The following is a 14,723-nucleotide window of genomic DNA, read 5'->3' as shown; positions in this document are numbered from 1 at the left end:
GCTCGAACCTACCCAGCTTCCCAGTACCTCTCGCTACACCAAACGTAAACTCCCAACAGTAGTTCCGTTGTAATAAGAAAGCATATGTAAAGGCGTCTTACACAATTTCAAAATTCAAATTCCGTAGAATTCTACAATTTTTAATAGTAAATGGACATGTTAATAATACATATTATTTCAATTACCACTGGCCCTTATTTGAGGATTAGCGTGAAAACAGTACTTTAAATTTAAAATAATTAAATTTAAAACGCTACTGTTGGAGCGTTTCCATTTTAGGCACAATAAAAAAGGATTCATACGTTTTTTCTAAAAAGTCTGTTTTAGTCAAAAAGAGTAGCCTACTTCTGACAATTCCCTTCACTATAGTAGCGTTAGCCTTACTGTCTGATCAAGAAAGTTGGTCTGAAAAGTATACTTTGGTCAACAGTAGACTATTTTCCTTGTAAGCTATTTTTGGTTACAGTTTAGTTTTGAATAGCAATACTCAAATAGTTCATTTATAACGTCTTAGATCAAACGATTTACCTACTTGAAAGTGTATTTACGGGTCGATTTCAGAGATTTAAGTGTCTAAATTATCATATGTACGTACATTTTAACAGCAATTTAAAAATTTATTATAAATATACATAATCGTTGAAGTATTACACATATTGTAAAACTGGAAAAGTTTAAATAAAAAAAGTACAAATTATCACAAGTTGTGAAATATAATTCAATTAGGCCAATGATTTTCAAAACACAAAGTACTTCAGTAATCAGATATTGTGTTATCTATAACGATAAAACGCCCACTTCGTAGCAGCCAGGTGTAATAGCGGTTCCACTGACACAGTCACGCGGTACCCCTACCTTCTAACAGCGATGCTAGCCAAATTAGGGCCCAGATCTGTGTTTACTGCCGCAACCGGACTCGAGTTACCGGTCATCGGACTTGGCACATTCCTGGTAAACATCTAATAATATATCTTCTAAAATTTGTGTACAGTGTTAGGTACTTCTGGAATAAATGCTGTGTACTTGTAAACAAATCCGTCTATGTGTTATCAAGATTACAACCGTAATTATTCTTTTTGAATGTTAACAAATATCATTGAATGCACCCTACAAATAAATGTCTTGTTCTAGTGTGTTGCTGAAGGATCTAGTACCCTGTATCTAATATTTTATACTCATACTGCCCTGGAATATACAGTAGTTACTTGAATCCGAATCAAATTTGGTGTGGATTTTCTAGAACAACTATCTTCTGAGCTCTTGGAGCCAAGGGCACGGGTAGTCAAAAGCATTTTATACAACTTTTCTGCTTATTTGGTAGACATCAATTTACTTACCAAAATTTTAATAAACATTGCATATAATAACAATAAATTTCCTGAGTGCTTTGACCATAAATAGCGTTCATAGCCAGATCATCTATCCATGGACACTAAAATTATGCTTATATTTTATTAAACATCGGCATAAACATCATTTACGAAAATTATGATTCAGAAACTTAACAAATGTCGCCAGTAGGGGTTACTGGGACATTAGAATTCATCATTCAGAAATGGATTCATGGATATTGACTAAAGAATTAGCTTTTGCTTTAGCTTGTGTACGGCGATTCTGTTTATGGTGAGCCGTCTGAGAATCAAAGCTCTGAGAGATTAGGAGTTGATATAGGCTGGAAATTTTCCAACATTTCCAAGACCTCACTGTAGATGGAAATTTCCAGAGGCCGTAAGCGCGGAGAAGATTGTAAAATGGAGAGTTTTGAAGATCACAGAGTGAAGGATATATCTGAGGAGTTTTTTCATTCTGAAAGTTTCCACACACAGGAAATTTTCAGAGAACAGATGGTTCAAAATACTAGAAAGTCTAAGAACCAGAGATAATTCCGGATGTAGGAGGGCTGTGGCTCCTACTGTCTAGATATTAACAGAGACTAATGCCTTCTTATGACCAGAAGCTTCAAATGTCAGGCGCAGGATATATGGCGGGAGAATTATTAATGGGCGCTTTATTAAGAGATTGGACGTTTCTAGATAACTGCAAATATTTTATGAGAATAAACAACTGCAAAGGTTTTCATATTCTGAGACCAGTTTTTTTTTTTTTTTTAAGAAGAAGAAGGATACCAGTTACACGAATGAAACCCAGGCGAGCCAAATAGGTATTCTTTCAGAAGCCACATATTTATAAGAGCTGAAGTCTTCTAAAGAGTAGAAGCGTACAAGAGAAGGGATTAGAAAGTTGTGTCTCCTGAGATGTATGTGGAACATGACATGTTATTTTTTAAGAGTAAGGCTTTTAAAATGCAAGTTTTTCATAAGGATTGAAGACCTGCAATTTAAGGAAGCATAAGCAAATGTCTACTAGAGAGCAGTAAATGCTAGAGAATAGTTGGGTACTTCTAGGATACTATAAGTTGTGTTTCTCGATAGCTTCTAGAGTTTCATTTGCTCTAGAAAAGGTGTAAACTTTGAGACCAGAGAGTTTCAGATGCCAAATGGTTTTGTGTTTCAATTTTTCAGTAATACAGAGTAATGTCCCTTGAATCTACCAAGATTATGTTAAATACAACAAAATGTATTGCTGTAGTAACACTAATTACAAGTTGCATAAATTTAAATTCTATCTATTATATATATTATATGTTTCTGGAAAATCCCACACGTGTGTTATCGAATTTATCAGAAAAGCATGGTGTATTAATAGGCATAAAAGTAATAGGGTTTTTAATATGTTATTAATTAAAGACTTAAAAATATAACGTATTTTCAATATAAAAATGATTGTTTAACCTTTTTTTTATACCATTCATTAATTATAATATAGGAATTATAAATTTGGATTAAAAATTATTTTCGATCAAAACAGTTATTTATTAATTTTAGTTAAGTTTAAAGTAGCTACCGTAATTAAAATACACATTCTTGATGGGAAAATAACCATCAATGTTGGTTTGTCAATATAATCGTAATACTTAGGAAGTCAATTGTCTTAAAATCTTCTAGACAAAAACATTTACAGCCGTAAAGATTTTTTTTAACGGGGGACTTGATTTAGTTACAATTAGTAACAATTATATTTGAAAACATGTTTACTTATAATGGTTCAATTTTATACTTTTATCACTTAAAATGGCTACAATCTTGGAACCTAAAAAGTTCTCTAACAATAAGTAGGCATAAATGTTGTTTGGAATAACAACATTTATTAAAAGTGCCAATTTTTATTTATACTTTGTGAAATACTCGAAAACATATGTACAAATACAAATAACCACCATCTGCAAACGTTTTATTGGTTAAGACTGGCTAACGAACTCATCCAAACTATGTATAAACACTGTATATGTACCAAGTTTCTTTTATATATAACGTTATAAGTATCTATTACGAATTATGGTAGTTATAGCGTTCACAACTATTCCCGCAATGTTGCAACGTAGTTACAATATTGTACACCCTCTATCTAAAAACCATACGTTATATCACAAAAAAAGTTGAAAATTTTTATAAATTACCTGAGATTCCTAAAACAGTTTGTTGTTTTGCGCTATAATGCACAATAACTTATATATAACCATTCCTTATCTAAACTTAAATAGCCACCATCTGAAACCTTAGATATATCGAAAGCATAGAATGAATAAAATAGAAATGCAGTTGTGCGACTAGTCGAAAGAAATGACCATTTATTATAATGGGGCATCTTAAAAAAAGACGTTTGCTAATCTTAATATATGGTTATTTAATATTTTTAAATAATATGAAACACTCAATTATTTAACATAAAAAGATGTATATAAGTAAAAATAGTAATAATCTATCATTATTATTCATATTTTTCTATTATTTTTACAATGATTACTGGCTTATAAATGTTAAAGGATTTGTTAAATATTTATACATTTTCATTATTATCATTTATATCAGTTTCTGAAATTTGGTCAGTATCATTTAACAACAATCTTCTAATTACGAAATAATTAATTCATTTTCATTGTCATTGTGGTATATACATGAAATTATAAGTTTATAATAACAGTTTATAAAAAAAAATCGTTCTAAAATAAAATCTTGCTAAATATCTTGTAAATAAAGCATCTATTTTTTTCCTTGTTGTACTTGTGTTTTTTTATTTACATTGTCAAAGTTTATTTATCTTTTATAAAGTCATTTCGTCTTTGACGTTTTTTCATCAAAATTTGTAATAAAATATTTCTTTACGTAATTTATTTCTTAAGTGAATGTAAGGTAAGGCCCAATGTCATTGAGTAAAGGTTACAATTATAATAAACAGAAAGTTTAAGTTTCTTCCAGGATTAAACTACACTAGTGTACAGTTTTATTAACTAGTAAAGATCTAATAAATATATTTTTAATCCTTTTTTAAACCTCGTTAGGGTGAAACTAGTAGTTAATTGAAAAATGAATTTTAATAAATAAAATTAATATTAAACGTGTTGAAATTTAATTTATGAGGTTCCGTGATTCCGATGAGGTTTAATATTGGTACTACGTGCAGTAAGTAAATACATTGTAAGTTGAATTAGTTAACACATAGATTAGTTGTTGTTAAACTTATTCAAACCAGTATTTTACTATATATTTTAGTGCTCTTGTAACGATTGTTTAGCATTGGAAGATTTTAGTGTGTTAAAGTCAACATAGCTAATAATAGCAGTGTATGAATTGAGTTTGTAAATTTTGACAGAGTTGATATTGCAGAAGTAACCTAACCTGAAAAAATCAATAACCAAGGAAAGTCTGCTTAAGCAGGGCTAGATCCACATGATGCAAAAATTTCGGACATTATCAATAATAATATGAGTAAACTGATTGAACAGTTAGAAAACCAATAATTGTAAAACACTACTAGGTTAGAGAAGCTAACGTTATTTTCCTTTTAGTACATAATGTTGAATATTATTGTGGTTTATATTTCCCTTTTAATTTTTCCTAACAGATTGTTCATTACCTCAAGATCAGATGTTTTGTTTATATTTCGGTAAACCTGTCATTCTACTTTAAAAGCATGTGCAAAACATACACCCGTAGGCCGAAAAGAAAGTGGTGACTTCAATAAAAATAGTTTGAAATCACGTAATACACTTTAAAGTTATGGTCTACGTTGTAAATTAGTTGAGTTAAAATTTTTGCTCGAATTTTAACGGCCACCATCTAGAAACTTTTCATTGGTTAAGACTCGTTAATGAACTCATCTAAGCTATTTATACAAATATAGTTCTGTGTATGTACCTGGTTTGATCTGAATCTTTTACAAACTACGTTAACTATCATGTTCACGTATACAGTTTTGTATTATGGTGGTTTTGGGTTCTGGAGCTCATGATCGAAGAAAATCAAGAATATTGTTTGGGAATTATGAGAACGATTGCTATGACCAGATTTATAAGAAATCTACCTAGATTGATGTTACTTAATGTAAATAATCTGCACTATATGAATAAATAAAGTTAACTTGGATATTGAGGTGGATTTCTGGAAGGTTCCAACAAAGTTTTTCGGATAATTAATTGCATACATATATTAGTTGGTGTTGCTATTTCGCATAAGTTTGTCCATTTAATGTTGTATTTCTTACTGTTTCCAAGATCCTTTCAGTGTCCAATTTTAACCTTCGGTATATATGACATAATGTTGTAAATATGTAAGGTAAAATTATTAATTAATTAGTAATAGCATCATAAATTCAGCATAAAAATTAATTGTATCCATTACATACATATAATTCTTTTATTTCAAAGTTATTCTAGATACACTCATAATACTGTGTATCTGTGTAGCTTCCACCAAAAGGGGATCCATGCCGAACACGCGAGGGAGTTCTTAGAGAAGCAGCTGAAGGCCTTACAGTTGGAGTACGTGGATTTGTATCTGATACACCACGCTGTGGGGTACAAGTACGACAGTACCATCATGTCAGGTAATGTTCATCACAACATAAATACTGTTTAGCCAGTTTCTATTATTACAATCAAATGTGTTTAATATCGATTTAAAAACTACCAATATTAATAACAAATTATTGGTATGTTTATAACAAAATCCTATTTTTAATTAATAACTTGAACTTATTATTTTATTTGCGTTAATTGTTTTCTTATAACTTATGTTATAATTTGCCAAATAAAGTAATGTAATTCTATACCAAACTTGACTTTTTAAACGCAACTCTTAAAATCATTACATATATCATCAGAAGCTTGTTATTTGTTTTTTTTATGTGACATTTCTTGCACTGTTTTTTTTTTGCAACACATGTGTAAATGTGGTTTTCATTTTTCTGTAAGAGTCTATGTATAAATTGTATTTAAATAAACAATTATTGGTACAATGTATAATTTTCTCACAAACTAACATTGTAAATTCCGTCACAGGTAGTGAAGGCTTAGACATGCAGACCGATCACGTTGCTGTGTGGAAAGTAAGTTAACTCATGAATGAATAACAATATTTTCTCTAACATCAAACATCCTATTCCCCAGGAGGGTTTATACCTTCCAGTTGAAGCCACACACGGTACAGCAAAAACAGATGTGACACAAATCTAGGCAATCTTATGGATGTCCAGGAGCGGCACATCACTAACCTCAAATGTAGCATGGATTCTGGGGTGCAAGGGTAATTCGATAGGTCTAGTCTACTGCGGGAGATGACTGTTGGAGTTGGGGGTTTCCTAAGTCAGTTGTTCTGGCTAGCCCAGACATAAGGGCGTACCACCCACTGCATGCTTTGCTGAAGAGGCTGGTTCAGAGCTGGCTTCTCCTCTTCCGAGGGGACATGCCCGGGACTAATACTCTAAATGTTCCCTCATGGATCTCGACAGGAGGCGGCTCCTAACCCCAACCTTACCCTTCCAGAATATCCCGTCACTCCGGAAGCAGCGCAAAGGCCCTTTAGGACTAGGTGCAATTTGTAAGCTTCTTGTCCTACGATAACAAAAAAAAAAAAAAACATCAAACATGGTCTGTGAATTATTCAATATATCTTACACATTCTTTGTAACATTAGCAGTTTTGTCACATAAGTACAAGCCAATAAATTTAGAATGGATAGAGATTACACTTTATATTTAAAAACATTAAAAGAAACACCCCATGAATATTTCTTTATCTAAAAATTAAAATAACTATATAACAACCAGTGTACGGTAATGTGTTACTATAGGTATTGAATGCTGTCGAATGGTTCGGGAATCGTTCGTTTCATTCCCCATTACAAATTATATAGATAATGTTGAAATTGAAAAGTAAAAAATAGTAAAGTTTATTTGAACGAATAATACTATAACCAATAAAATTATATGGAGAATTGACAATAAATTATATTCTATACTAAAAATATTAAAAGCAAATTTAAAGGCACGGTGGACATTCTTTTTATTAACATGTATTATTGACGATGGTTTCGTCTTTGAGACACTTTAAAACGCAACAAAACAAGTCGTTAAGATACTTTTCTAATGTATATAATATACTAATACCTACTGTACTTACTATAATATATCTCTCTAATGCTAATAACTAATACTTATATGAAGGTGGGACGTCAATTTCCATGTAAGCACAATCATAATGATCTTTAACAAGAATAAACGGACACTGTTGCAGTTTAAGTTTTATATGATATTTGTCGCGAAAAGATAACAGGTTTGGATTCCATGATTGACGCTTGGAGTCCAGTCCAAGCTTTGTCATTGCACAGGATGCAAGTTCCGAGCACAACTCACTAGTACGAGAATCACAATCACACCAGCATGGGCTACAGTGTGATACTAACGAGGAAATTATCGGGTCTTTCTTCGGCACCGGGTCGATAAATCTGAACAAAGCCTGGCCAAGCGGCTTTTGGGCATGTTTGAACTCTTTTCTTTCTTTTCTTTTCTTCTTTCTGTTCTTTTATGGTATCTATTAATTCATCTCCACCCGACGAAGAGGATGGATTCCGATCCTCGAAACATTATGTTATACCTTTTGTAACATAAAAATAAGACAAATATCCGAAATCCTGTTATCCTTTCAAAACTTCCATCGTCAGAAAAGAACTTTAAACAAAGAATATTTGTCGTATCTAAATTAACATATTTACGTTACGATATCAATATCTTAATAATATTAAAAATAGCTGCAGATGAATATAATCTAGTAGTATGGATGGATGGATCATAAATCGATGGTTGGATATAAGAACGTCTTCCATCACTAATAACTACATAACAGATTGAATACAACTTTGAATAAAATTAATTTAAATACTGGAATTAACTAAGATATGTCTATTTACGTTTCAATATTACGGTGACCGGAGCTGGGACTATCTTTCAAAGTCCATAAATTATCTCACAATGTGCAGTTTGAGTACTTTTAAAAAGTGATGACTGGACGTTAGCATCCCTGTTGTAATTCCGGAATTCGCAAGATAAACCAAGAGTTTATGTCGTTATTCACATTATAACGTTACTGAATAAACCACCGTGAAATAGTTTAAACGTATTAATAACTTAACACAGCTTGTAAATAACTCCATTCATACAATTTAAAGGCGATGGAGGACATGGTTGACGCCGGCTTGACGAAGTACATCGGGCTGTCCAACTTCAACGTGAAACAGATAGATAATATTGTGCAGAATTCTCGCATCAAACCCTCCAACCTCCAGATAGAGCTTCACGTTTATCAGCAGAGCAAAGAAGAGCAAGAATACTATAAGAAGAACGGTATCCTCATCACCTCATACGCCACTATGGGATCTATGGGAGTTCCTCAAGGGTTTTTTTGTGGGTAAGCAGCATTTGACAGTATTTAGTCGAACTTAGTATAATGTAGTTTATATACTTTTAATGTTTTACTTTAGGAAAAGATATATATATATATATATATATATATATATATATATATATATTGTTTTTCATTGTTGTTCATGATTAAATGTCACTCCTACCCCACTATCGAAATGACCCCTGATACAGACATTGCAAATCTGACATGATTTCCACATAAGCCCAAAGCTATTTCCAAAAAAGATTAGACACTCCAACCCATAGTATCAATCATCAAAATAGATGGAAAAAAAAGAAAAAAAATGGATAATGAAAAAAAACACCAAAAGGCTTTATTGCCAGTACTTTTATAGATGAAGTTCACGAAAAACTTATCTAGTTCCAAAATTTATAAAACTCAAAACAATAATTTTCTTAACATTAAAACTACAGAAAAATTAACTTGGTTTGGTAAAATACTCAAACTACATTTAATCTATGACTATGTATTGTAAGTTCAAATATGACGTGCTTGGAGTATTGAACAATATATTCAATAGTTATATATCCATCTTTCCAAAGTGAACAGAATTGAAAAGTTTGTTCGAATACGATTCAAAGAAAAGACGAAGTGGCAAGTTTTAGAAATTCCTATGAAATATGAAGTATTCAAAACTAATTATGGCTCCGATGTGTATTTTGAAGCCGCTAAAGTTAAAATACTTAGAAACGGCAATGGAAAAGTACTAGGCATAGGGGATGTATAGGTTTGTGTGCATTAATTCTTTTTTTGAAAAATTCAAGAGCATTTTTGTTCTAAAGAGCTTTATTCTGTAGAGGTATTGAAAGGCCAGTAGAAAACCTAAAAGTTATATCTGGATACAAAAACAACGTAAAATAGTGTGTATGTTTGACTGTATAGAGTATTTTTTACTACACTAAATTATACAATAATACACGAGATAGATAGTTAAAATGCAATTAAAATATTATTATTTATTTAATATTTCTGTTTGAAAAAAGAAATATAAAAGTACTTTGCTGGATGGGTTTTTACCTTATTGGCTATTGTAATCGTCTTCAAGAATCATCAAAAGTCACATTTTTGTAACACACCATAAAAGAGTATACATTTGACGATGATATTGTTGCAACCGAATGCCAAGGTATCAACATAGATCGTTAAAGTCTTTCGACATGCTTCTGTTCTATTATATTTATCATATTTTGAAGTAAATGTGTCGTATTTAATATTATTTATACACGTAAACAACTGAAACATTGTATCGACACAAGTGCAGCAAGCTAGTAGTTATGTGACAACTCGTACGATGTATAGTCTCTCAAGTATGTGATTATTTTAGACGTCACATAACTTAATTAACAGGTTACGCGTATTTGTAAGCAACATTCCTTATCTATAACCCATTTCATTGTAGAGGAGTCCTATGCACGAGCGTTCATAGAGACACACTCAGCCACATGTACCATCATCTAACTCGAAATTCTCTATACCGGGTGCCTTAAAAAGCCACCCATCTATTAATTTCTTATGAATAGAGATGGAATGATTTACTTTGGGGGATGTTTATATGACTAACTAAGGAGGTTTTCGATGAATAAAAACTGTTGACCCCTCTCTCACTAAAGTGAGGTATTGAGGGGTAAGTCGATCTTTTAAAATAGTAACCCCTTGCATGTGACACCTCATTTTAAAAGTATTATAAAAAGAAGAAGAATGATACAAAAAGTTTTTCTCTCCAAAATGGAGTATTGTGTGGGTAAGTCTAAGGTTTTAGATAGCAACCTCTAGAAAAGTGTGTCTTAGTATGTGATACACTTTCAGTCCAGCTAATGTGTGTGTCTCCTATTAACCAATAAGAGATAACATGGCAAAACCAGCCATTAGTATTTCAAGGACTTCCTACTGGGATTTTTGTCAGACCAAACAAAACAAAATAAACCATGGTTATGTTATTCATGGTTTTTTTCTGTTTTTTTATTCTTGTTATAACTTATTTAACAATTTGGTGTCGTAAATTTCAAAATAACTAATGCGTGAATTTTTTTCTCTGCCTTACAATAAAATTAAATGTATCTTAATGTGTCAGGTTTCATAAAACAATTCAAACTTTAATTGGCCACCAAATTTGGCAGAGTAACATTAGATACATCTAGTTTGTGTCATTCTTCTTCTTTTTGTAATACCTTTAAAATGAAGTGTCACTTGCAAGGAGTGCTATTTAAAAATTTTGACTTATCCCCAAAATACCCCATTTGGGGGGAAGGGTTTTCATACACCAAAAATATTTTCAGTTGGTCATATAAACATTCCTCAATGTTAATCACTCCATCCCTATTCACAAGAAAGTTAATGGGGGATGGTAACATTTAAGGCACCCGGTATAGAAGTAAAGATTCACGAAAAATGTCAATTCATAGAGTAGTTCGTTCTTGAGATGTCGTACTGACACACGTGCAGAAATAAAATGTCTCCATCCCCTCGAGTGACAGGCTTCGCTAACGCTCAGCTAATAAATAAAAGAAGAACTTTTACAATTACTAAATGATCGTCATTATAAAATTGTTCGATGATTACTGTTTAGTAACCGCCTAGAGGATAGCATGCGTCAAACACAATTTAACTGGGTGTAATGTAAAACTAGATTAAGGATCATATTACAAACTTATAATCATAAAATTTGCACACAGGAATATTGAAAATCCTCTAACGGATACTGACGTATTAGCAATCGCTAAAACTCACAACAAAACCCCCGCTCAGGTGCTGCTATGTCACATGCTTCAGTTGGGTATCGCTGTCATACCAAAGAGCAACAACCCTGGAAGATTGAAGCAAAACATTGACGTAAGTACAATTTAATGAACACACTCTGGCTCACAATGATTGAGCCTAATTTAGTACCTTAAGAACCGAGCGACAATGGTCAGTTTTTAATACGTGGATGAGGAGTTTAGTTTGTTAGAATAAAGAGGAAAATTTAATATGGTTTCTGTTCAAAAAAAGTACCCGGAACCTATCTCAACATATTTTGTGCATAATTTACAACCAATCTGTGAACACTATGTTAAGTTTTTGTGTAATGGAAACCTATGAATGTTTTGTATAGATTAAGGAAAACCTCTTCCTTCTTTAAAGTTTTTTTTTGACGATGGAACGACTATGAAGGAAACATAATTTTTCCGGACATTTTATTTATTTATTTATCAACGGTAATACACCATTTTACAGATAAGGATATCAAGATGACAATACAAATTATAGAAAAACAATACAAAGGTATCAATAAAGAACAAAGCAATAAAATATTGCAAGCACGACAACCAACAACAAGCTAAATCAATAAACAAACTTAATAAACTAAAACAACAATTCAATAACTAAGCAATCATTTTTTTTTCAACCAACAATAAGCTAATTCAAAAGGCAAACTAATAAACTAAATCAACAATTCAATAAATAGAGGTAATACGAGAAAAGCAGTATTAATAATAACAATAATAGCAATAGCTAACATAACAATGACAAGAAACAACGATAACATACATAAACATAAAACAATAAGTAAGCTCGAGATATAATATATTTATTTAGAGAACTCTATTCCGGAAAACAAACATTCACCGGGGAACCCAACTCTGGAAGACTCCTCTGATTACAGATTGGCTGTCATCAAAGAAGTCGAACTGGCGACACGGCTGGTTGCCCAGTCGATGCAAACGTGGAAGAGGGCCGTGCATGATGTAGTTGGTGGGGTGTGCGACCGACCAAAAAACAGGTTACATGAGCGGGTCAGTCTTGAAGCTCGCAGATCAATGCGACAGAGTAGGTCAGGACAATCGACCGTGCCACGAAGAACTCCTCATAGGAAAAGAGCATCAGCCTGTTGCCTTCTAGTAGACAGAGGGAGAAGTCCAAGAGAGGCCTCAACTAGATCAATGGGTACATCAAAATAGTTGTGACCCAGCCTAACACCGACAGCTCGGACGAAGCGTCGCTGGATCCTGTCTAAATTGTATTTTAAATTGTTCAGTGATAAAATATAATCAGTTTAATCAGTAATACTACGTTTCGAGATCCGCAATCCGATCTATTCTATAGTGTTCGTCGATAGGAGTAGCTATAATGGAAGTGCACTTATAAGATATTAACATATCGTTCCTTGGGCCCGGAATGAATCGTTTTGAAGATAAAAGCACAGAATTTTTCTGTAAAATATTTAATTTACTATGCAAGTTGTAATGCATGTTTAAAGAAATAGGGGTTCTATGTAATGGATATAATTAGATATCTACTTAAACTTTATTTAAGTCAATTTGTTTTCGATAAATGATACGATATTTTTATACTTCTAAAACGCTATAAACAACAAAATACATTTAATGGGCTTGGAATAGACGCTCAACATGTCTGTGTGGTTCCTGACTTGTGCGTGGCACAACGCTCTGGTATGTTATGTTTACTTCAACCTATAGTGTAGTCATGCATTAGTTTAGTCATACACCTGAAGAAGAGATCAGGTCATATGAGATCAAGATTTAAATTTTTAAATCACCTATGTTAAAAATAAATTAATGTGATTCATATAAGTGTTATGCGTAGGTTAGAGACTAGAAATAAATCAGTTTTTGTGTTCCAGATCTTCGACTTCCATCTGAGTAAGCAGGAAATGCTGCGGCTGGGGGTACTGGACCGAGGAGAAGACGGAAGAAGGTTTATCCTGGAGGGGATGCTCACTCATCCTGAGTATCCTTACAGGAAACCGTAGACGTTACAACCTTCATCACATACCTGAGTCATACGCTTTTCATTGTAAACCAGTTTAAATAATACATTTAAAAAATGTTCTACAATCTCAATTATTGACTGTGTTTTATCCAAAAATATTACTTAAAATATTTTCCTAATTTGATTGAAAAAAAAAAAACGGTTGCAAGTGTGCCATACCACGTCTCACGTATCAGGCTTCCATGAGGATGCATGCAAAAACTTTAAGTCTGTATAGCTCATGCTTTCTGTTTTTTGGGCCTCATATATTACTATGTCACTTGTTAAAATTTCATAAAGTTTCCTTTTACATTGATTTATTCCGCTTTTTAATTGTGGCCACATGGTTTGTTAACGTTCAGCATATCACAGAGGGACATGTACTATCTTTGAACTTGATGTTGCTTATATAGAAATGAATCCTTATAAAAAATGTAAAGTCTATATGTCAGATTATACTCGAGATATGTTGCTCATAGACGGACAAACATATATAATATATTCTTTCAGCCCCCTTTGCTGCGTTTAGAAAATTAATAAAATTAAAGTAGAATTTTAAAAACCGTAATTAATGTCATTAATGATGTTGAGAAATACGTTTACATTGCCCTTAAAAGCCTGAATATTTAAGACAACGGATCAAGTCACTACTTAAAATTTGATTGATTAAATGAAATAACGCTTGGAAGTATTGTAAATTGTAATGTAACTATCATAGTACTGTACTGTAAAGCAGTACTCGATAGCGACTTTACAAACATTTTTAATTTTTTTTAGTTGTATATTGTGTATTTTAAAATGGAACATAATAACACATAGCCTAATGAAATTGAGCTATAGACTTAAAATTTCGTATGAGAAGCTTATTAGTCACGTGGGGTGACGTACTTTGACGTTACCTCAATCATATAATAACATTAATTTATACCAACATTAGCACAACCTCGTCACCGCAACACTGTACTGGAGAGATTCGGCGTCCTTCGAAACAATAGCACTTGTTTTTGTATGGAGATTGAATCTATTGTCTTCTCCAATTTTTAGCAGTCTTAAATTTCGTGACAACCCTGTCCTCTGTTTATTACTGTCAGTCGAGGGAATGGACACATTAAATTTCTGCACGTCTGTCAGTACGATATCTCAAGAATGACCTACT

The 14,723-nt window shown here is 32.4% G+C and overlaps 1 protein-coding gene across 1 annotated transcript; it reads left to right on the top strand.

Annotated features, from left to right (window-relative positions):
- The first annotated feature begins 793 nt into the window (after nt 1-793).
- On the top strand, nt 794-13,648 carry LOC124364714 (aldo-keto reductase family 1 member A1-A-like). Its single transcript, XM_046820403.1, has 6 exons — nt 794-951; nt 5,804-5,943; nt 6,398-6,444; nt 8,562-8,800; nt 11,491-11,647; nt 13,440-13,648. The coding sequence occupies exons 2-6, from the start codon at nt 5,937-5,939 to the stop codon at nt 13,566-13,568; spliced, it is 579 nt and encodes a 192-aa protein (XP_046676359.1). The 5' UTR covers nt 794-951; nt 5,804-5,936; the 3' UTR covers nt 13,569-13,648.
- Nucleotides 13,649-14,723: the final 1,075 nt, after the last annotated feature.

Source organism: Homalodisca vitripennis, chromosome 6 (genome assembly GCF_021130785.1).
Source record: "Homalodisca vitripennis isolate AUS2020 chromosome 6, UT_GWSS_2.1, whole genome shotgun sequence".
In the NCBI taxonomy this organism is placed as follows: Eukaryota; Metazoa; Arthropoda; class Insecta; order Hemiptera; family Cicadellidae; genus Homalodisca; species Homalodisca vitripennis.
The sequence above is the reverse complement of the archived record's forward strand: the minus strand, read 5'-3'. Positions and strand labels throughout refer to the sequence as shown.